Source organism: Mugil cephalus, chromosome 9, assembly GCF_022458985.1.
Source record: "Mugil cephalus isolate CIBA_MC_2020 chromosome 9, CIBA_Mcephalus_1.1, whole genome shotgun sequence".
NCBI classification, from domain to species: domain Eukaryota; kingdom Metazoa; phylum Chordata; class Actinopteri; order Mugiliformes; family Mugilidae; genus Mugil; species Mugil cephalus.
In genome coordinates, this window is record NC_061778.1 from 10279601 (window position 1) to 10303228 (window position 23628).

Here is a 23628-nt window from a genome sequence, read left to right on the forward strand (position 1 = left end):
CCCTCTCTGTAAACATTGCTCGTATAGTGAAGTATTTCCACACACTTGATGAACTGATGCTAGTTTGCCGCAGTGACCTACTGTGCTCCTCCTCACATGTCTACTGTGAGGCATGTTGTTATGGTCACATCATCGGTAACTACTTAATTTCGCGTTTAAAGCGTCATGGCAAAACAGTTGCGTCAATTAGTCGGTACACCCTTTAGTATATAACTATTCATGTACAATAAAAACTAATTCATGCTAATCCACATTGTCACCCCATCCCAGGACCAAATTTAAGGTTTGATAGTGATTTTTATTTACATTTCAGATGTACAATGTATTTATTTATTTATTTTTTGTAAAGTTGCTTTGATATTGTACCACAGTTTGTAACAGGTTTTGGGGCAATTAATCATATCACTGAGGCCACTGAAAAAGTCTATCCAAAGATCCAAATATGTTTTACATATTGTTGAAAGTGTTTTATATATATGTTTGTATATTTTACAGTCCATGGAACTGAATTTGGAGAATGTAAAAAAAAAAACAAAAAAAAAAAACTTAATAATGATATCATAATGTCAGTGATCTAGACATTTCTTTATTGCTTCTAGTTCAGTAAAGCAATTCATCTTGAATGCAAATTGCAAGGTGAACTTCTTAAAGTTACTTTCATGAGTTGGTGGTACCTCGGCCCATGATCGCTTTCTTCGTGTTCCTCTCTGGTCTCAGCAGGATTATGTAACATTTGGGTCCAAACAGCGCCAACAAGAGGCCAAAACTGGAGGCGAGGATGGCAAATACCTCCACTGCATCTGCATATTTACCTGGTGAGCTAATGTAAGCAGGGACAAAGGCCACCCACACAGCACAGAAGATCAACATGCTGAATGTGATGAGTTTGGCCTCATTGAAACTGTCTGGAAGATTTCTTGAAAGAAATGCAATTATAAAACTGAGACTGGCCAGTAAACCAATATAACCCAACAACACTGCAAAACCAACAGTGGACCCAACTACACACTCATAAACTATTTTATCCTTGTGGTATTGTGTGTTTTTGTGTGGAGTTGGTGAAGAAGATACAAGCCAGGTGGTACAGATAGCAGCTTGAATAAAAGTAAGAATCAGAACGGTTCCTCTCTGCTGTGCAGTACCAAACCACTTTAGACTGCTTTCACCTCCTGGCTTAGAGGCCTTGAACACAGCCAGGACTACCATGGTTTTGACCAGGATACATGAGACACAGAGAACAAAGCTGATCCCAAATGCTGCATGTCGCAATTGGCACGTCCATGGTCTTGGACGTCCAATGAATAACAGTGAACACAAGAAACATAGCTTAAGAGACAACAACAGCTGGAAACTAAGTTCAGAATTGTTGGCACGTACTATAGGGGTACTGCGATGGTAGATAAATATCCCTAGAACAATAGCACAGATGAATGTTCCCAGTAATGAGGTGACTGTCAAGCAGATACCCAGAGGTTCCTGGTAGGAGAGGAACTCTGTTTTCTTAGGAACACAGTGGTCACGCTGGGGGCTGGACCAGAAGTCCTCTGGACAATTGATGCACTCCACAGAGTCTGAGAACAAAGACAACATTGTGTGATACATATGGGGTGTAATATACCTAAAATAAAAATAAAGATACGAAAACACGAGCACCCACTGGTTTCATTGCTGATCTCTCCTTCAGAACAAGGGATACAGTCAAAACAGCACAAAGGTTGTCCTTTCTTTCTCACTATTCGGGTCCCTGGAGGACAGCTCTCACTACACACTGAGCGGGGTGGCTAGAGGGAAAGAAGAGATAGAAAACTAGAATAAATTATTTTATACTAGGCATCACTAGCACTCTGAAATAAACACGGGGGCGAAAATTGAATGAGTCTAAAAACCTTTTTGTTTTCAAAGTTCCAAAACATTTTCTCTTCATCGATTGTAATTTCTTCACCTTTGAAGGCTGACTTCTTAACCTCACCCACATTCTGAACTATTGTTCTTCCATCAGGGAGCCACAACCAATTTATGATATCATATATTGGTAAGACATCACCATTCTCATCAAATGACACTTGATCACCAAATGATGTGGTGAAGTTGACCCTTTCCAAGTAATAAAGAAGCTGTCAAAACACAAATAAGAAACAGAGGTAAATCAAGGATGACAGTAAAAAAATATCCATAACTAAATATAGTGTGTAACGGAATTAACTGTTAGTCACATCACGAATAATGATATATGAACAGATATTTCTGGAGAGAAATTAGTTTCTTTAAGTTTACATGTATTTAAATATCTTTTTATTTAATTCAACTAAATAGTATTATGCAAATAAAAAAAAATAAAAAATAGAGCATAACGTTTTCTCAACCGGTGAGGTGTAACTTGATCACACACCTGCCACAGCTCCAATCCTTGCAAATTCCCACAGCTGTTTCCACTGAAAGGCCCTTTGCCTGGCTCACACTGTAGCATATTATCAAGGGCATAGGCCAGAGCATACACAGCCTTGTACACGTTATACTCTGGTCTGAGATTTGTAGTGTCCAAAAGTTCAGTCTCCACAAGCTCTAGATCTTCCTCTCCAGTGCAAAGTGCTCCCCCACCTTCCACCCAACCTGCTGGAGGTGGTGCAAATCTACACTGAAATGTGAATTCCCAAAACTGATTTACCTGAAATATATGATAAAAACATGTGGTATGAACAATTGCTTCATTATTATTGTAAATACTAGGCTGCAGAGTTGAAAGCTCACCGAGCTATTTTCATAGCTGTTGTTGTGGTATAGATCAGGACGTGTTTGTAACAAGAAATCTCTGAGCCCTGGTATTTCTCCTCGACGGATGGCAATGCCCAGTGTGCCTGCCAGGTACGGCATGAAGCGAGGGGTCTGGAGGACATCAGCTGCTGTCCAGGCTTCACTGGCCATCCACTGCAGGCCTGTTACATTCTGTCTGATGACCTGTGCATCAAATTATAACAAATGCAGTATAAAAATATCATCTATGGTACTAAATTCCTCCAAAATATTCAGGTTACATGGGTGATTTGTTGTATTTCAAAGTCATGCACAATACATTTTTTTTTTTTTTTTTTTTTTTTTTTTACAGTGAAGTGATATATAGTAACGGCTTTCATATATGTAAACCTAACCTCTTCCATGAGGTTCATCATGTAACTGTCGTGTGCAAACACAATGACCACACGTGCTGTGGATTTCTTCATCACATCCACAATCCTCTTAAGTTCAGCTGGGTCATTGTCCCAGGGTAAAACCTCTGTGTATGCCAGACAAATTTCACCAGACAGACTCAGGTCAGATCGGAAGGATCGGGCAGCGTGGAGTCCATAATCATCATCAACAACTAGCAGACCAGCCCAAGTCCAACCAAAGTGCTTCAGAATCTGAATCATAGCGCGAACCTAAGAGAACACAAAGGAATAAGTTCTCAGAAGGTGTCAGATTAACCAAATGAATTATTTTTATCAATTTTGGGGGAATAAATCACTTTTTTTTTTCATCTCATCTGATCTTCTACTACCGCTTATCTAGGCCCCTATCATCTAGAAGCCAAATGCTTAAAATTAGAAGTACATAAAATTCAGAGCACCAGTCCATCGCAGGGCTAACACAGAGACAAACAACCATTCACTCACACCTAGAGTCTGTTTAGATTTACAAATTAGCCCAACGAGTATGTCTATGGACATACTCGGACATACTCCGGAGTACCCGGAGAAAACCTACGCAGACACAGGGATAACATGCAAACTCCACCCATTATTATTATTATTTTAACCAAGACAATATAATTCCAGTAACACACTGCAGTAACAGTAACTGCAGGAACACATTGTATTATTTGACATTATTAATAATTATTGTTTTAATTTGGATATTTTTTTTCTTTTTTCTTTTCACCTGGAAAGCATCACTTGGGATCGTCCTAAAGAAGGATGGATATTTTTGCCGATCACTCAGGCAGGCACATGTAGCAAAATAACTCACCTGTGGAAGACACAGACCATTCATCCTCAATATATTCACAGATGTTACCAAGTCATTAATCTTCAGTTTGCTTTGATTTTACAATTGACAATGCATAAATTTAAATGAAAACGATCATAAGAAAATTATTAGATCTCTCCGCAGAAAACTTACCATAGGGACTCTGTACAAACCTAACACTGTGGAGCTGGCAATGCATTGTGTGGAGGAAGAATCACCCACAATCCCTATCACTGGAGGGTTTCCTACACAGTTGTCTTCTAATATAATTCGCTCCTCCTGACCATTTGCTAATGATAGTGCTGCACGGAGTCCGATTCCAACACTGACACAGTTATCGTACATACTGTATCCCAGAGTCACATTAGGGAGCAGGTTTGGGTTTCTGTTGATCTCATCAATAGTAAAGGCCATGGTCTGGGCACGTCTAAATCCTAGAACATCAAAACTAACACATACACCAGAATTTAAGTTACTATGAACAATACAATTACATGTAGTAAATATGCAAAATAGAAAAATATCTAGATTCTGTCAACAAACAAGAATTAAAAAAAACAAAAAACAAAACACACATATTGGACAAAAACGGTTAAATTCACGATGCAGTTCTTGTAATATATCTGAAAGACTCACCCATGGCAAGAAGGCTGTTGTGGTTCAGATGTAAATGAGCCATCAGGAAAGACAGAAAAGAAGTTGATTTTAAAAAGCCCACCCAGAATCACATCTCCAGACTTGTGCATCCCATTTAGGTGAAACCGATCCTGTAACTGACAGGACGAGGAGAATGGAGGGGAGGACGCTGCAGAAGAAAAGAAGAAACACAACAATATAAGCAAGAACAAGCTGGTGTGTAAAAATGACTGCATGACTCCCCTCCAGTTTTCCCCTTTGCTGAGCTCAGTCATTATGTTTTAAAGATTGGCCATCCCTTTTTATTGACTCGCAGTATTGTTTAATGTTTCACAACACCCACAGAGGCCGATTGGGGCAGGGCCTAAAGTGCAGTTAATTTTACATTATATTTGTGTTCAGGCAGATTTAATGTAAATGCAATCTCAGAAAGACCATGTCAGTCACATTTAACTCTCAAATTAGACTTGTGGGAGCCATTTTTACTGGAACTTGACATATTAATTAATTAAACTTGAATGTGAATGCTAAGGTGTTAGACTCAGACACAGGTAGAACATGCAAACTTCATGCAGAAACGCCCTGAGCCCAGACTCAAACCCTGAACCTTTTTGCTGTGAGGCATCAGTACTAACCACCCAAGTCTGTAGTCTAAAACCTGTGCAGTATCTCAAGGGCCACTAGATGGGAGCAGAATAATGCATGGACTGAATCCCACAGTCACATAAGGCCATGGTCTGGGCATGGCCTGCTGGTGGACACCAGTGGTGAGGGAAACCGTCAAGCTGAAGAAGGAGGTATTTCAGCCATGGTTGGCCCAGGGGACTCTGGAAGCAGCAGGCAGGTATTGGGAGACCAGAAAGGATGCAGCTTCTGTGGTCTCAGAAGCAAAAACTCGGTGTGGGAGAAGTACCACCGACTTTCGATTGGCCTCTAAGAGGTTTCGGCAAACAGTAAGGAAAAGCAGGGCTTAGCCCAGACTGTGTTGAGTGTACAAGGAGAACTGCTGACCCAGACAAGGGATGTTGTCGGGATCTCGATCTCCAGAACTCTACCTCCATGCCCTCTAGGAACAAGGCAGAGTTGGAGGCCTCAACGATGCTTGATGCATTGATTTTACATAGTGCTTAATCAAAGATGCTTTGCATTGGCTTGGAACAGGTACCTTGTTCGGATACCCCCAGGGCATTTACCACGCACAGACAACCAAGACCCAGAACTCGCTGGAGGGATTATATATCTCATCTAACCTGGGAAGGTATTGGTAATCCCTTGGAAGAACTGCAGTGTGTTTCTGTGGACATAGATGTCTGAAGTCCTGTACATAGTTTGTTGCTTCCACAGTCTGCCCTTAGATAAGTGGATGAAAATTAATGAATGAATGAAGGAAAGGTTCCCTTTTCTGTAGGATCAGATGGACAAATGGACTTCCTCAACCCAATTTATGATGGGCATCCAGAAATTGAAATCTCATGTTAGACCACCACCATGTTAATCCTGGGTATCCTGAAGAACATCCTATTCTTTCTTCTGGCTTCCACCTCTCTGTTGTGTTATACGCCTTCATTTAGGAAGCCTTTCTGAACCTTTGCTTAGTGGGCCTGATGTATGGCCAGATTGTAGTACCTCTGAGGTAACCCCTTCCTCATCACAGTTTGCTTTGGTATCCCAAAACCACCCTAATACATCTCGTTAGTTACTCATACACTATTCATGTCTATCTCTTTGTGGTGCTAATGTTGTGGTGACTACTATAATTATTTTTTTATTTTTTCGATGTACTGTAAACCACATTTTAAATGTTAAATGGTTTTGTATTTTATTACCAGTAGGTAGTCAAAGCACTTTACAGTCATAATGACACAGCTTACCCTCTGGTTCGTGGAGAGGGAAACTTCTGGTTTCAGACTAATTACTATGGCCTATCTCTGGCTAGTAACTAGCTTCAATGTCTGAACATGCTTCTCAGGGAATAGGAAGAAGGAATGAGAGAGACACAAGTGGAACTTTTTGTGAACCAGGCCTTTATTTTGTGTTTCCAAAAACTATAGTGCACTATATCTGTTTAGCTGCTATGCAGTAACTTCAAATTGTGAAGCCATTTTTTGCCATGTGAAAGCGATGGTGGTGGCATGGTGCTTATTCTCCTTATACTTTTCATGTAACTACTTCCCATGACGCACCGTGGCAATTATGCAAAATTGTCCAACATTGTCTTGGCCTTATGAGAGAATGAATCAAAGTGATCTTGAATCTGGTCAATGTAAAATGCAATGGTGTAAGTTTTAATTTTATGTCTTGGTGGTACCTCGACCCATGATCGCTTTCTTCGTGTTCCTCTCTGGTCTCAACAGGATTATGTAACATTTGGGTCCAAACAGCGCTACCAAGAGGCCAAAACTGGAGGCCAGGATGGCAAATACCTCCACTGCATCTGCATATTTGCCTGGTGAGCTGATGTAAGCTGGGACAAAAGCCACCCACACAGCACAGAAGATCAGCATGCTGAATGTGATGAGTTTGGCCTCGTTGAAACTGTCTGGAAGATTCCTGGCCAGAAATGCAATTATAAAACTGAGACTGGCCAGTAAACCAATATAACCCAACAACACTGCAAAACCAATAGTGGACCCAACTATACACTCATAAACTATCTTATCCTTGTGGTATTGTGTGTTTTTATGAGGAGCTGGTGAAGAAGATACAAGCCAGGCGGTGCAGATAGCTGCTTGAATAAACGTAAGAACCAGAACTGTTCCTCTCTGCTGCATCAAGCCAAACCACTTTAGACTGCTTTCACCTCCTGGCTTAGAGGCCTTGAATACAGCCAGAACCACTATGGTTTTGACCAAGATGCAAGAAACACAAAGCACAAAGCTGATCCCAAATGCTGCATGTCTCAGTTGGCATGTCCACAATCTGGGACGTCCAATGAATAACAGTGAACATAAGAAACATAGCTTAAGAGACAACAACAGCTGGAAACTAAGTTCAGAATTGTTGGCGCGTACTATAGGGGTACTGCGATGGTAGATAAATATCCCTAGAACAATAGCACAGATGAATGTTCCCAGTAATGAGGTGACTGTCAAGCAGATACCCAGAGGTTCCTGGTAGGAGAGGAACTCTGTTTTCTTAGGAACACAGTGGTCACGCTGGGGGCTGGACCAGAAGTCCTCTGGACAACTGATGCACTCCATAGAATCTGAACATAAGGAGAAGACACATATGGGGATGTGATTTGTCCAAATTAAAAAATAAATAGATAAATAATACAACTGAAACACGAACACCTACTGGTTTCATTGCTGATCTTTCCCTCAGAACAAGGGATGCAGTCAAAGCAGCACACAGGTTCCCCCTTCTTTCTCACCATTCGGGTCCCTGGGGGACAGCTCTCACTGCACACTGAGCGGGGTGGCTGTAGGGAAAAAAGAAGAGATGGAAAACAAGAATCAGCATCACTGTCACAGTAAAATACATGTGACTCAGAAAAGAAGTCTAAAAACCTTTTTGTTTTCAAAGTTCCAAAAGATTTGGTCTTCATCAATTGTAATTTCTTCACCTTTGGAGGTTGACTTCTTAAATTCACCCACATTCTGAACTATAGTTCTTCCATCAGGGAGCCACAACCAGTTCATGATATCATATATTGGTAAGACATCACCATTCTCATCAAATAACACTTGATCACCAAACGATGTGGTGAAGTTGACCCTTTCAAGGTAATACAGAAGCTGTTTACAAATTAGAAAGAGAGGAAAACAAAAGAGAACAAAAACTAAATGTTATGTTACACTTTACACACTGGGATTTCTGCAGGGTAAATTGTTCCAGCTCTGTACCAGTAGATTTTTGAATTATTCTTGTGCATTTACTTATTCATTCTAAATTGAACTGAATTTAAATTGTAAATTTTGAATCACACCTGCCACGGCTCCAGTGCTTGCAAATTCCCACAGCTGTTTCCACTGAAAGGCCCTTTGCCTGGCTCACACCGCAACACATCATCAAGGGCATGGGCCAGAGCATACACAGCCTTGTACACGTTATACTCTGGTCTGAGGTTGGAAATGTCCAAAAGTTCAGTCTCCACAAACTCTAGATCTTCCTCTCCAGTGCAAAGTGCTCCCCCACCTTCCACCCAGCCTTCGGGAGGTGGTGCAAATTTACACTGAAATGTGAATTCCCAAAACTGATTTAACTGAAATAATAACAAAGAACAATGTTGTTTTGTGACAAATGATGGCAGAATGTTATTGGGAAAGTTAGATTTAAGATTGCAGGGTTAAACTCAAACCGTGTTATTTCCATAGCTGCTGTTGTGGTGTAGATCAGGACGTGTTTGTAACATGAAGTCCCTCAGCCCTGGTATTTCTCCTCGACGGATGGCAATGCCCAGTGTGCCACCCAGGTACGGCATGAGGTGAGGGGTCTGGAGGACATCGGCCGCTGTCCAGGCTTCACTGGCCATCCACTGCAGACCTGTCACATTCTGCCTCACCACCTGTGAATCACATCATAACAAGTATAAAAATAGATAGCATCATGCCGCGCACTAAAGTACATTTATTTTTCTCTGAGGAAGTGATCTTACTCTAAAACCTTAAAAAAATAAACTGCACTGAAATAGGCCTTAAAATGAATAATACCTGTTGTGTTCACATATATACTTTACTGGAGCAGAGAACTTTAAGTCAAGTAAAAATACAGTTGTTCTGTTAAGTTGTAGGTTTGAAGGCCTACCTCTTCCATGAGGTTAATCATGTAACTCTCATGTGCAAAAACTATGACCACACGTGCTGTGGATTTCTTCATCATATCCACAATCCTCCTTAGTTCAGATGGGTCATTGTCCCAGGGTAAAACCTCTATGTAAGCCAGACAAATTTCACCAGACAGACTCAGGTCAGACTGGAAGGACCGGGCAGCATTGAGTCCATAATCATCATCAACAACTAGCAGACCTGCCCAAGTCCAACCAAAGTGCTTCATAATCTGAATCATAGCACGGACCTAAGAGAACACAGGGGAGAGGGATACATATATCATGTTTCATTGGAAAAATCTTCAAAACATGAGCCACGAAACAGCATATTTTTTAATTCTGTATTATTTCATTTCAAATTGGCAAGTTTCTCTTACAGAAGGAGTATTAATATAAATCTTTATAACTTTTTGATTTGAAAAACAATACAGTATTTGTACTTTAATTTGATTAGGTTTTTTTTTTGTAGTTCGTTTTTTTTTTTTTTTTTTTTTTTATTACCTGGAAAGCATCACTTGGGATCGTCCTAAAGAAGGATGGATATTTTTGCCGGTCACTCAGACAGGCGCATGTGGCAAAATAACTCACCTGTGAAAGACACAGACCGTGTAGCCTACATAAATTGACAGATGTTACCAAGTCATTAATCTTCCGTTTGCTTTGATTTTTACAACTGATGATGAGTATAAATCTAACTGAAAATGATCCAAGAGAATTATTAGATCACTCAGCAGAAAACTTACCATAGGGACTCTGTACAAACCTAACACATTGGAGATGGCGATACAATGTGTAGAAGAAGAATCACCCACAATCCCCAGAACCGGAGGGTTTCCTACACACTTGTCATCTAATATAATTTGCTCTTCTTGACCGTTTGCTAATGACAGTGCTGCACGGAATGAGATTCCAACATTGACGCAGTGATCATAAATACTGTATCCCAGAGTCACATTAGGCAGCAGGTTTGGGTTTCTGTTGATCTCATCAATAGCAAAGGCCATTGTTTGGGCCCGTCTAAATCCTATAACATCAAAACTAACACAAAAATACAAAACTTTACAATCCAAACTGTGCAGACCTTGCATACAGCTAAGCCAGGTGAATAGAAACAGTCATCGTAACATTTACATGAAACATATATTTTTTAAAAACCTGCATTTGCATAAATGGCAGAAACACACAAACTATCTATCGTGCAAGAGCTTATTGTTCAACATACATTCAACCAACATAATTGATTTTCACAGGTTTCTTTAGTCTTTTTCCCAAACAAACTCACCCATGGCAAGATGGCTGGTCTGGCTCAGAGGTAAAAGACAGGTCAGGAAATACAGAAAAGAAGTGGATCTGAAACAGTCCACCCAAAACCACGTCTCCAGACTTGTGCATCCCATTTAGATGAAACTGTCCCTGTAAATGACAAGACGAGGAGAATGGAGGAGAGGACGCTGCAGAAGAAAAGTAGGAATACAACAACATAAGCAAGAGCAAGTTGATATGTAAAAATGGCTGCATGACTTCCCCCCAAGTTTACACCTTTGCTGATCTCAGTCATTAAGTTTGAAAGCTTTGTCATCTCCTTTTATTGACTCGTCATGTTGTTTAATCACCTATAGAGGCAACTTGGGGCAGGGCTTAAAATGCATTTCATCTGATGTTATTTTAATTTTTCAAGTTGATCATGAAAAAAAAGTGACTATCTTCTTGGTGACGTGTTGCTGTCTTTTTTTTCTTTTTTCTTTTTTTTTCAAATTTGAGCTGTGGGACCCACTTCTATGGGAACTTGCCACATTAATTAGACACCGCTGACACCACTAATTACACATCTACATGTACTTGCCCTGTTGTAAATTGCAAATGTTCTTCCATTTAAGTCTGTAGTTTAAAAACCTGAAAAAAATACAGGTCACTTGGTATCGCTGAAAATAAAATGACCACTAGGTGGTAGCAGAAAACTGTGCAGACTGAATCCTACAGTTTGTTTTAGTCTCATCAACAGCAAAGGTCATGGTCTCAGCCTAAATCCTAGTACATCTAAACAAACACAAATGTAGTCCGAAAATTGACAAGGAAAAATACGAAATATATTTTAAATGTTTACCAATTACAGTATGTAAGCAGTGTACAAGTGTATTTTTAATACGGTGAAAAGCAACAATCGTTGTGATCTTATAATTAATAATAATAATTAAAAAAAGCACTGACCCGTCTGCACTGACCCCTCTTTCAGGGACTGACGGGCACATGAGTAGCTATGGGGAAGGGGTCACCTGGCGACTGTGGTCTTAGGTCTGATAGCAGCAATGGTGCATCCTTCCACTGCTTCCTCCTATGCATTCACTCAGTACAGAAGAGCCTCCTCAGCTTGGGACTGCACCCACAGGCACAGGTGCAGGCCAGTGCAGGGGGTCACCTGCAAGCTGCAGCAGTGGTGTCACCACCAGTGTCCCTGGTAGGCTTGGATGTTGTGCACGAGGGCATAAAATCTGAGAAGTACTTGGACGACACTTGTTTCCTCACGTATTAATATGCTGGAATTAAGGAAGGATCAAGACACTGTCGTAACTTCCTGTGAACTATAACTTTATTTTGTACCTTTCAACAGTGAACACAGCGCTACATATGTTTAGCTGCTAAATAATAACTTGTGACTTATTTCCATATGAGGCATGGCCCTGTTGAGACTCTGTTCATAGGAGGAGGACGAGAGGGATTTTTTAAAACCACATTCAAACACAGTGTTTGTCTAACAGTCAGTGATTGTGACTCTTGTAGACTTTCATTATGCCTCTAAATACAGTCCTGTTAGTGTCAAGCTATGTCCCAAAGGGGCTTCCATCCCACCCAACTGTGATGATTTGAATATGGTTGTAAATTGGTCAGATAACCAGGACATTCATACATGCTATATAGGGAATATGCTTTGCATCATTTGGAGGACTGGCAGGAATAAATACTGATAATGACAGACTAATGAGACTGATTTTGATCATTTGGAGTTTTATTTTGATTAGTTGGTGTTAACACGGCCCATGATAGCTTTCTTTGTGTTCCTCTCTGGTCTCAGCAGGATTATGTAACATTTGGGCCCAAACAGCGCCACCAAGATACCGAAACTGGAGGCCAGGATGGCGAATACCTCCACTGTGTCTGCATATTTACCTGGTGAGCTAATGTAAGCAGGGACAAAGGCCACCCACACAGCACAGAAGATCAACATGCTGAATGTGATGAGTTTGGCCTCATTGAAACTGTCTGGAAGATTTCTCGAAAGAAATGCGATCAGAAAACTAAGAGAGGCCAGTAAGCCAATATAACCCAACAACACTGAAAAACCAACAGTGGACCCAACTACACACTCATAAACTATCTTATCATTGTGGTATTGTGTGTTTTTATGAGGAGCTGGCGATGAAGATACAAGCCAGGCGGTACAGATAGCTGCTTGAATAAAAGTAAGAACCAGAACTGTTCCTCTTTGCTGTCCAGCACCAAACCACTTGAGACTGCTTTCACCTCCTGGCTTAGAGGCCTTGAACACAGCCAGAACAACCATGGTTTTGACCAGGATACATGATACACAAAACACAAAGCTGATCCCAAATGCTGCATGTCTCAGTTGGCATGTCCACACTCTGGGACGTCCAATGAATAAGAGTGAACACAAGAAACATAGCTTAAGAGACAACAACAGCTGGAAACTAAGTTCAGAATTGTTGGCGCGTACTATAGGGGTACTGCGATGGTAGATAAATATCCCTAGAACAACAGCACAGATGAATGTTCCCAGTAATGAGGTGACTGTCAAGCAGATACCCAGAGGTTCCTGGTAGGAGAGGAACTCTGTTTTCTTAGGAACACAGTGGTCACGCTGGGGGCTGGACCAGAAGTCCTCTGGACAACTGATGCACTCCACAGAGTCTGAAAACAAGGACAAGATAGTGAGATACATATGGGATAAGAATGAAAACTATTAAACCATTAACACTTACTGGTCTCGTTGCTGATCTTTCCCTCAGAACAAGGGATGCAGTCAAAGCAGCACTCAGGTTCCCCCTTCTTTCTCACCATGCGGGTACCTGGAGGACATCTCTCACTACAAACTGAGCGGGGTGGCTGTAAGGAAAAAACAAGCAACTATCATTTTACCTTACTGTAAACTCTAATAGTGCTATAGAGCAGTCAAGAAAAAATAAATCAAAGGTCACCTTTTTCAGTTCGAAATTCCAGAAGATTTCATCTTCGTTAATTGTGAGTTCTTTGCCTTTGAAGGCTGACTCTTTAACTTCACCCACATTTTGAACTAAAGTTCTTCCATCAGGGAGCCACAACCAGTTTAGGATATCATATATTGGCAAAACATCACCATTCTCATCAAATGACACTTGATCACCAAATGATGTGGTGAAGTTGACCTTTCCCAAGTAATAGAGAAGCTGTTGAAACACATTTGAGGAACAGAATGAAATTCAAGATGTCAGACAAAAGAATATATTCACTAAGCAGTGACTGTCACTATATTCTATCATCAACTCCACACTGAAACGTTCTCCATGCTAAACATTTCACAGTGAGGTGTAACTTGATATCACACCTGCCACGGCTCCAGTGCTTGCAAATTCCCACAGCTGTTTCCACTGAAAGGCCCTTTGCCTGGCTCACACTGCAACACATCATCAAGAGCATAGGCCAGAGCATACACAGCTTTGTACACATTATACTCTGATCTTAGGTTTGAAATGTCCAAGAACTCACTCTCCACAAACTCTAGCTTTTCCTGTCCAGTGCAGAGTGTCCCCCCACCTTCCACCCAGCCTGCTGGAGGTGGTGCAAATCTACACTGAAATATGAATTCCCAAAACTGATGTATCTGAAAAATATTAAACCCAATGTGTTAAAAACAAATACTACATTTTGCCGCAGCCACTATAATTGAGGATTTAAATCTCACCATGCTGTTGTTGTGGTATAGCTCAGGATGTATTTGTAACAGGAAGTCCCTGAGCCCTGGTATTTCTCCTCGACGGATGGCGATGCCCAGCGTACCAGCCAGGTAAGGCATGTAATTAGGGGTTTGGAGGACATCAGATGCTGTCCAGACTTCACTGGCCATCCACTGCAGGCCTGTCACATTCTGCCTTACTACCTATGTAAATGATTCAAAGAGTTACAAGAATAAGTTAATTGTTTCAATAATTCCTTTTACAAAACAAGAACAAAAAAATATCAAAGGATAACAATGATATGGTTAAAGAAACCATACCAGTTTATTTTCTATTCACTCTTCTTTGATTTTTTTCCCCCACACTCTCACAGGTGTGGTCGGTTAGTGTAGTGAAACCTATGCAGACTCCTCCCTAACAATAAAACAAAACAAACAAAAATAACAAAGGCCTTCTATCTTCTGGTCAATCTTTAGTACATATGAGAATGCTATGCTAAAGGCTACTGGGGTTGCAGAGGAACGCAATCTTCAAATACGGATTTCAGGATAGCGATCTGAAACATTACTCGAAAAACTGTAACACAGAAAAGGGGAAACCTATTCATTTAACAATATCTTGAGGTTAGGAAAAATGTTACTGTAACTTATTACATCCACATTGATATATCCAAAATTTTAACAGTATGTTTAAAATCTATTTAAAGTCTAACCTCTTCCATGATGTCAATCATGAAACTCTGATGTGCGAACACTATGACCACACGAGCTGTGGATTTCTTCATCACATCCACGATCCTCCTGGCTTCAACTGGGTCATTGTCGGAAGGCAAAACCTCAATGTAAGCCAGACAAACTTCACCGGACAGGCTCAGGTCAGACTGGAAGGACCTGGCTGCGTGGAGTCCATAATCATCATCACTGATCAGCAGACCTGCCCAAGTCCAACCAAAGTGCTTCAGAATCTGAATCATAGCACGAACCTAAGAGGACACGAACGAGGGGGATAAGTGCACAGTGAAATATCTATTAAATACTTTACACGGTGAGCATTTTTAATCAGAATTGTTATTTGAGACATGACCGAGTATTAATTGAGCATTAAGTACTAAAACTATTCTGCTAAAATTTTTGTTCTTAATTTAATTGGATTGTTTGTATTTAATTTTGGATGACAGATTTTCACCTGGAAAGCGTCACTTGGGATCGTCCTGAAAAAGGATGGATACTTTTGCCGGTCACTCAGACAGGCACAAGTAGAAAAATAACTCACCTGTGAAAGACAAAGACTGTGTTAAATGTTAAAGTTATTCAGAAATATTACAGACTCTTTTAAGACTGATTACTTTGTGTGCATAAGTGACATTAAGTGATTTTTAAGCAAACTTACCATAGGTACTCTGTACAAACCAAACACAGAGGAGATGGCAATAGAACGTGTAGAGGAAGAGTCACCTACAATCCCTACAACTGGAGGGTTTCCTGCACAGTTCTCATCTAATACGATTCGTTCCTCTTGACCATTGACCAATGTCAGTGCTGCACGAAATGCAATTCTAAGGTTGGCACAGTTATCGTACAGACTGTATCCCAGAGTCACATTAGGGAGCAGGTTGGAGTTTCTGTTGATCTCATCAATAGCAAAGGCCATGGTCTGGGCACGCCTAAATCCTACAACATCAAAACTAACACAAACGCACACACACAAGAAAAAAACAGAAACAGATGACTATGAAAAATACAACTCACTATACAAATCAGTAATGTTGATGTATGCAAGTCAGGTGAATATTAAGAACTGCATCAACACTGAAATGAAGAAAATATTAAATTATTGTACATAAAATATTTTAACAGGAATTTATGTGATCAACTTATTTTCTTATCCCACAGTCACAAACTTACCTGTGGCAAGAAAGCTCATGAGGCTCAGAGGTAAAAGACAGGTCAGGAAAGACAGAGAAGAGGTTGCTTTGAAACAACCCACCCAAAACCACATCTCCAGACTTGTGAATCCCATTCAGATGAAACTGTCCCTGTAACCGACAAGAAGTGGAGAATGGAGGAGTGGATGCAGCAGATGAAACACAGGAAAACAACAACATAAGCAAGAACAAGGTGGTGTGTAAAAGTGGATGCATGTCTTTTGTCTTGTTCAGCACTCGTCTTAGCACTGTTGCTTTGTCACGCCTTTTTATTAATTCAGAGCAATATTTAATTTTGCATGCTGCCAATCAGAGTAGGGCAGGGTCTAAAATGCATTTCATCTGTTATCATTTAGTATTCAATCACAATTAGAATGTAAATAACATCTCGCAAAGGCTGTGGTAGGAACTTTGGCAATACAAAATTTGAACTGTAATAATGAAAAAAATGGAAAAAAACACATAATTGCTACACAATTAATTATTATTATTATTATTATTATTATTATTATTATTATTATTATTATTATTATTATTGCCATAAAGTCTCCTTCCAAAAGCCCTGATATTTGAAACAGGTGCATATGAATGATTTTTTAAAGTCAACAAATATGTAGGGAAAGTCAAGTAGACACTTGACGCAGTAGAAAGTAATGATTTGCAACAATGAAATCTATTCTTGGCCTCACTTTCAGACACTAATCTTCAGTTGTTTTCTTTCTATTTTTAATTGTATTTCTGCTATGTTCAAAATTTATTTAAAATTTGTTTATGTGCCCTACTGAATTAGTCCTTTACATTTTTTCCAGTCTTTTTTGACAATTTCTACGCTCTTTCCCATTGCAACAGCAATTTCTATCGATTCCTATCCATTGGTACACACTATGATAGATAATTGTATGTGAATATGGCCATTTGGACATATCTGCAATCCATTCCTCACTCGGAATATGATATGGGTCTGGTAATTTCTCACCAGTGCCGAGGGCAACAGTAGTCAGTTGAGCAAACCAACGCATTTCAATAACGGCATCAGTTCCAGGTGTGTGATACTGCTGCGATGCTAGGATTTGAGTATCAAACTCTGTCAATATCTACCTTTTACTACAGGTATGCACACACACAAAAGTCTACTAAGTTACATTCATCAAATATTCCAAAACTCAAAATAAACCTAGTTTTTGAGCTTTCTAATGCTTAGCGTGTGAGGCAGTACATGTTCACACAATTTTATCTGCTGAATCAACCTCAATATGCACAAATGAAAATAAACTAGACAGCTGAGTGTGCATTAAATTATACAAAACTATTAAACACTGCACAACTGCAACAGTAGTAACACTTCATATTTACACTCTATACAGTTCTTCCAAAACCATGTGATGTTGTTTTTTAGCAGTCAAAAGTAACTCAGTGGACGCAGACGTTTTCACTCACGAACTGCATGCTAATAAAGTTAGTATAAGTCTACGGCAGTTTGGACACTTTTATCCATGTCATTTCAATATCAATCAATGCTTCAGTTTCCCCACCTACAGCAGAGGACTCGCTCCCTGCATGTGTACCAGTTGTATTTATTTATTTATTTCAAAAGGTCTCACTCTTTTTAGCAGAGAGCTAATTTCCTTTGTCGCTGCAATTCTAAAAACATGCTAGACATGGGTTACAGACTAGTAATAATGACTGAATGTATGTCAGTCAATTGCCTCGTGCTTTGCCTGTCTTCTGGGAGGTGTCCGTGTTGCTATGGTCACATGATCGGTGACTGGTCAACTTCCCGCTTAAAGCATCATGACACAGCAGTAGGAGTGGACAAGTTGGTACAACCCCTAGTGCATATTATATGGCAGACAAAGTTATGCTTTTTATCAAAGTTTACAACAGCCAGTTCTTAATAATTCAGTCTTAAAAGTTGGTTGCTAATTCTGGCAACTTTATATAGATTTAGTTGGTGGTTATCAACATGTGGACAATTTAAATAATAGGAGTCAATAAATAATAACTTTCATTAAACACATTTCTGCTTTAAACATTTGTATTTATTTTCAACCATTTGTGAAGTATGAAGTATGTGTAAGGTTTCTTTTGTAATTCATGCACCTCATGCATCCTCAGAGACAACAAGTAACATGTGGTTGACATCAGCGCCTAGAAACATATGAATGTTTTCCTTTGACTATTTAAATTTTGTCTTTGAAAAACTTAGCCTTTTATATCGTCACATTCTGAGATGATATTCTGATTGTGTTATAGAGTTTATGTTCAGACTGTCAGTGATGCATTTATATTTCAAGCTTGTTTACGCCAGTACAATAATTATTAGTGCATGTGAATACTATGCAAAGCACAATGAATATACTCTTTTCTTTTCCTTGAAATGTGGAAGAATATAGCTTTAAATGGATTTGCTTAAAGAAAGAAAATGCTGCCTCTGACACTGTGAAAGGTACAATATGAAATAAAATAAAAAATATGGTGATATCCTTAATACTGATGTACTCAATTGTGTGTTATCTGATACAGTGACTGAAGGTGGGTTAAAAGCACACTAACATAATTCACTGACATAATTAGAATGTTTGAACTTTAGAAACCAAAGAAAATATTTAATAATAATGATTGAAGACATTTTAATAACATTTCTTTATTGACTCTAGTCTAGTCTAGTGAGTACAGCTGAATACAATATAAAAAGTTTAAATTATGATACAACATAATCCTGTCATATAATTATGAATCTGAAAAAATTTGAGTGCTCATTTCATGAGTTGGTGGTACCTCGACCCATGATAGCTTTCTTTGTGTTCCTCTCTGGTCTCAGGAGGATTATGTAACATTTGGGTCCAAACAGCGCTACCAAGAGGCCAAAGCTGGAGGCCAGGATGGCAAATGCCTCCAGTGCATCAGCATATTTACCTGGTGAGCTGATGTAAGCTGGGACAAAGGCCACCCACACAGCACAGAAGATGAGCATGCTGAATGTGATGAGTTTGGCCTCATTGAAACTGTCTGGAAGATTTCTTGAAAGAAATGCAATTATAAAACTGAGGAAGGCCAGTAAGCCAATATAACCCAACAACACTGCAAAACCAACAGTGGACCCAACTACACACTCATAAACTATCTTATCATTGTGGTATTGTGTGTTTTTATGAGGAGCTGGTGAGGAAGAAACAAGCCAGGCAGCACAGATAGCTGCTTGAATAGACGTAAGAACCAGAACTGTTCCTCTCTGCTGCATTAAACCAAACCACTTAAGACTGCTTTCACCTCCTGGCTTAGAGGCCTTGAACACAGCCAGAACCACCATGGTTTTTACCAGAATGCATGAGACACAAAGCACAAAGCTGATCCCAAATGCTGCATGTCTCAGTTGGCATGTCCACAATCTGGGGCGTCCAATGAATAACAGTGAACACAAGAAACATAGCTTAAGAGACAACAACAGCTGGAAACTAAGTTCAGAATTGTTGGCGCGTACTATAGGGGTACTGCGATGGTAGATAAATATCCCTAGAACAATAGCACAGATGAATGTTCCCAGTAATGAGGTGACTGCCAAGCAGATACCCAGAGGTTCCTGGTAGGAGAGGAACTCTGTTTTCTTAGGAACACAGTGGTCATGCTGAGGGCTGGACCAGAAGTCCTCTGGACAACTGATGCACTCCACAGAGTCTGAATAAAAGGAGAAGATGAGATACATATGGGGTGCAATGTACACAAAGTAAAAAGAAAGAATGAAGACTGATAAAAAATAAAATAAACACCCACTGGTCTCATTACTGATCTCTCCCTCAGAACAAGGGATGCAGTCAAAACAGCACTCAGGTTCCCCCTTCTTTCTCATTACACGCATACCTGGAGGACAGCTCTCACTACAAAGTGACCGGGGCGGCTATAGGAAGAAATGACAGAATTGTTATTTTACACTATGCAACACTGCTAAAATAAGTTAAAGATTGGTCAAAATATAATAAAGCAGTCAGACCTTTTTGGTTTTGAAATTCCAGAAGATTTTCTCTTCATCGATTGTAATTTCTTCACCTTTGAAGGCTGACTTTTTAACTTCACCAACATTTTGAACTACAGTTCTTCCATCAGGGAGCCACAACCAATTTAGGATATCATATATTGGTAAGGCATCACCATTCTCATCAAATGACACTTGATCACCAAATGATGTGGTGAAGTTGACCTTGTTCAAGTAATACAGAAGCTGTCAACATGCAAATAAGAAAATTACATGCGACAAACAGGATAGAAAAAAACCTTGAAACAGAAAACAGTGTGGAATAATGTATTTGTTTTAAAGTGCAGTTCAATCACAAACAGTAGAGTTAGTTTTTTCATAAGTAATTTTCAAAACTTTCTAGTCAGTCTTTTAGATTAAATGCAAACTACATCATAGCACAGGACTCATTCAACAGGTGAAGTGTAACGTGATCTCATACCTGCCACGGCTCCAGCCCTTTCAAATTTCCACAGCTGTTTCCACTGAAAGGACCCCTCCCAGGTTCACACTGCAGCATATCATGAAGAGCATAGGCCAGAGCGTAAACAGCCTTGTACACATTATACTCTGGTCTGAGCTCTGAAATGTCCAAGAACTCTGTGTGCACAAACTCCATATCTTCCTGTCCAGTGCACAGGGCCCCCCCACCTTCCACCCAACCTGCTGGAGGTGGTGCAAATCTACACTGAAATGTGAATTCCCAAAACAGATTTACCTGAAATACAGTAAAAACAAAACAAACAAAAAAACTATACATTAGAAAAACATGACTAAATATAAGTCTTTTAAATAATTAATGCAGGGTAATGAATTCACCGTGCTATTTTCGTAGCTACTATGATGTGGATCAGGACGTGTTTGTAACAAGAAGTCCCTGAGCCCTGGTATTTCTCCTCGACGGATGGCAATGCCCAGTGTCCCACCCAGGTATGGCATGTAGTGAGGGGTCTGGAGAACAGCAGTAACCGCCCAGGCTTCACTGGCCATCCACTGGAGGCCTGTTACATTCTGTCTGATGATCTGTGAATCAAATGAAAAAAAATATATTGTCATGCTACTGAAGTGAAGTCTCATTCTGCCAATGAAGAACTGAATAAATGCCGTCTATTCTGAATTATTTAAGTTATCATCCATTTTTTACACAGGAAATATTCACTTATGCATAACTCCCATGTTACTTTAATATCAATTCATAATTTAGTTGTGTTTGAATCCCAACCTCTTTCATGAGGTTGATCATGTGACTCTCATGTGCAAAAACAATGACAACACGAGCTGTGGATTTCTTCATCACATCCGCAATCCTCCTAAACTCAGTTAGATCATTGGACCAGGGTAAAATCTCTATGTAAGCCAGACAGCCGTCACCAGAGAGACTCAGGTCAGACTGTAAAGACCTTGCAGCATAGAGTCCATAATCATCATCACTGATCAGCAGACCTGCCCAAGTCCAATCAAAGTGCTTTAGAATCTGAATCATAGCACGAACCTAAGAGAAAAAAACATGGACAGGGAAATAACTGATCAATTTGTTACACAGTGAACCAAGTTAAATGATTACATTCAAGTTTTGCTTTTTGCAAAAATGTCATGATATACTAAAAAACACTATCGAAGACAAAGTCAAAAATATTATCATACATAATTATCTTCATAATCTGTCCATATGTTTTGACTGAAACATATATTTTTTTCATGATTCTTTCTTCAGAGAGTTTTACCTGGAAAACATCACTTGGGATTGTTCTGTAGAAGGATGGATACTTTTGCCGGTCACTCAGGCAGGAACATGTGGAAGAATAACTCACCTATTAAAGACAAACTGGATCATGAAATTATTTGAGAACTTTAATTTCAAGATTTACTGCATTGCATGAATAACTAAGACAACGTTTGGAATTTGATCTTATTGATTCAGAGGAATTATTGGATAGTCAAGCTGAAAACTTACCATAGGGACTCTGTACAGACCTAACACAGAGGAGATGGCAATAGAACGTGTAGAAGAAGATTCACCAACAATCCCTATGACTGGAGGGTTTCCTAAACATTTCTCATCTAATATAGTTTGCTCCTCTTGACCATTTGCTAATGACAGGGCTGCACGGAAGCCAATCCCAACATTTGCACAGTTATCATACAAACTGTATCCCAGAGTCACATTAGGCAGCAGGTTTGGGTTTCTGTTGATCTCATCAATAGCAAAGGCCATGGTCTGGGCACGCCTAAATCCTACAACATCAAAACTAACACAGACATTTAACAGTTTACTATGGAACCTGTGACAATAACATACAATAGCTATGAAAACTATGTAAACATTATACAGCTGAATCAGACAGGCTCCAAATTATCTTCATTCATTTTAAGAAAAGTTTGAAAAATAAATCCTGAAAATATGTAACTTTTGTAACATATCTGATTATCACATTCTATTTTTATTGTTTCCCTGACAGACTCACCCATAGCAAGAAGGCTGTTGTGGCTCATAGGTGAAAGACAGGTCAGGAACCACAGAAAAGAAGTGGATTCGAAAGAGTCCACCCAGAACCACGTCTCCAGACTTGTGCATCCCATTTAGATGAAACTGTCCCTGTAACTGACAAGACGAGGAGAATGGAGGGGAGGACACTGTAGAAGAAAAGTAGGAATACAACAACATGAGCAAGAGCAAGCTTGGGAGTAAAAATGGCTGCATGACTTCCCCCTTGGTTTTCCCATTTGCTGATCTCAGTCATTAAATTTGATTTTTTTGTCACCCCTTTTTATTAATTTTCAGTCATGTTTATTCCTGTATACCACCCATCAGGGCAAAAGATGTAGAAGGGGCAGGGCCTAACATGTAAAATGAATCGCATGCAATTATTTTGTATTCAAGCAGAATTAATGTGAATAACATCTCATCATGTTAATAACTTTCACAGGTTATTCACAAGTTTGATTTGAGTTACTCATTACTGAGGCATATTTCAGTTTGCTATGCTATGCTATGCTATGCTATGCTATCTTTATTCTTCATATGCCTGTGTATCTGTATTGTACCTTGTACACAAAAGTTAGATCTCTGCAGCTTTAAGCCTACACTATGATGCAAAGAAAATATTCACCATCACCCAACAAAATGAACTAAAAATACCTGAAGATGGTAGACTAATACAACGGTTTGTGAGTGCAATGTTTGTTTTATTGATTACATCACTTAAGTTGACGCTACCATCTGAGGTAGTGTCACTATAGTGTCACTGTAATGTACTGTGCTGCATTTGAGCCTATCATTTCCAACACATCGCAGATTGTAGGGCTTGTGTGAACACAATAGTAAGGCACAAAATGTAAGAAA

General features: G+C 39.6%; 4 protein-coding genes across 4 annotated transcripts; all 4 read right to left on the minus strand.

Annotated features, from left to right (window-relative positions):
• Positions 1–657: 657 nt before the first annotated feature.
• Positions 658–4763, minus strand: LOC125013679 (extracellular calcium-sensing receptor-like). The gene is made up of 9 exons (XM_047594548.1): positions 4639–4763; positions 4156–4450; positions 3916–4002; positions 3147–3416; positions 2749–2955; positions 2390–2665; positions 1887–2114; positions 1658–1781; positions 658–1571 (listed from the first exon to the last, which is right to left on the minus strand). The coding sequence occupies exons 1-9, from the start codon at positions 4746–4748 to the stop codon at positions 658–660; spliced, it is 2511 nt and encodes an 836-aa protein (XP_047450504.1). The 5' UTR covers positions 4749–4763.
• A 2041-nt stretch (positions 4764–6804) lies between these two features.
• LOC125013683 (extracellular calcium-sensing receptor-like) lies at positions 6805–10813 on the minus strand. The gene is made up of 9 exons (XM_047594552.1): positions 10689–10813; positions 10150–10444; positions 9908–9994; positions 9385–9654; positions 8939–9145; positions 8567–8842; positions 8148–8375; positions 7936–8059; positions 6805–7843 (listed from the first exon to the last, which is right to left on the minus strand). Exons 1-9 carry the CDS (start codon positions 10796–10798, stop codon positions 6930–6932), a joined length of 2511 nt encoding a protein of 836 aa, XP_047450508.1. The 5' UTR covers positions 10799–10813; the 3' UTR covers positions 6805–6929.
• A 1606-nt stretch (positions 10814–12419) lies between these two features.
• Positions 12420–16492, minus strand: LOC125013677 (extracellular calcium-sensing receptor-like). The gene is made up of 9 exons (XM_047594546.1): positions 16257–16492; positions 15742–16036; positions 15538–15624; positions 15065–15334; positions 14361–14555; positions 14004–14279; positions 13618–13845; positions 13402–13525; positions 12420–13330 (listed from the first exon to the last, which is right to left on the minus strand). The coding sequence occupies exons 1-9, from the start codon at positions 16490–16492 to the stop codon at positions 12420–12422; spliced, it is 2622 nt and encodes an 873-aa protein (XP_047450502.1).
• Positions 16493–19037: 2545 nt separating this feature from the next.
• Positions 19038–22926, minus strand: LOC125013688 (extracellular calcium-sensing receptor-like). The gene is made up of 9 exons (XM_047594558.1): positions 22751–22926; positions 22240–22534; positions 22010–22096; positions 21508–21777; positions 21105–21308; positions 20728–21003; positions 20265–20492; positions 20048–20171; positions 19038–19951 (listed from the first exon to the last, which is right to left on the minus strand). Exons 1-9 carry the CDS (start codon positions 22858–22860, stop codon positions 19038–19040), a joined length of 2508 nt encoding a protein of 835 aa, XP_047450514.1. The 5' UTR covers positions 22861–22926.
• Between the last annotated feature and the right edge of the window lie 702 nt (positions 22927–23628).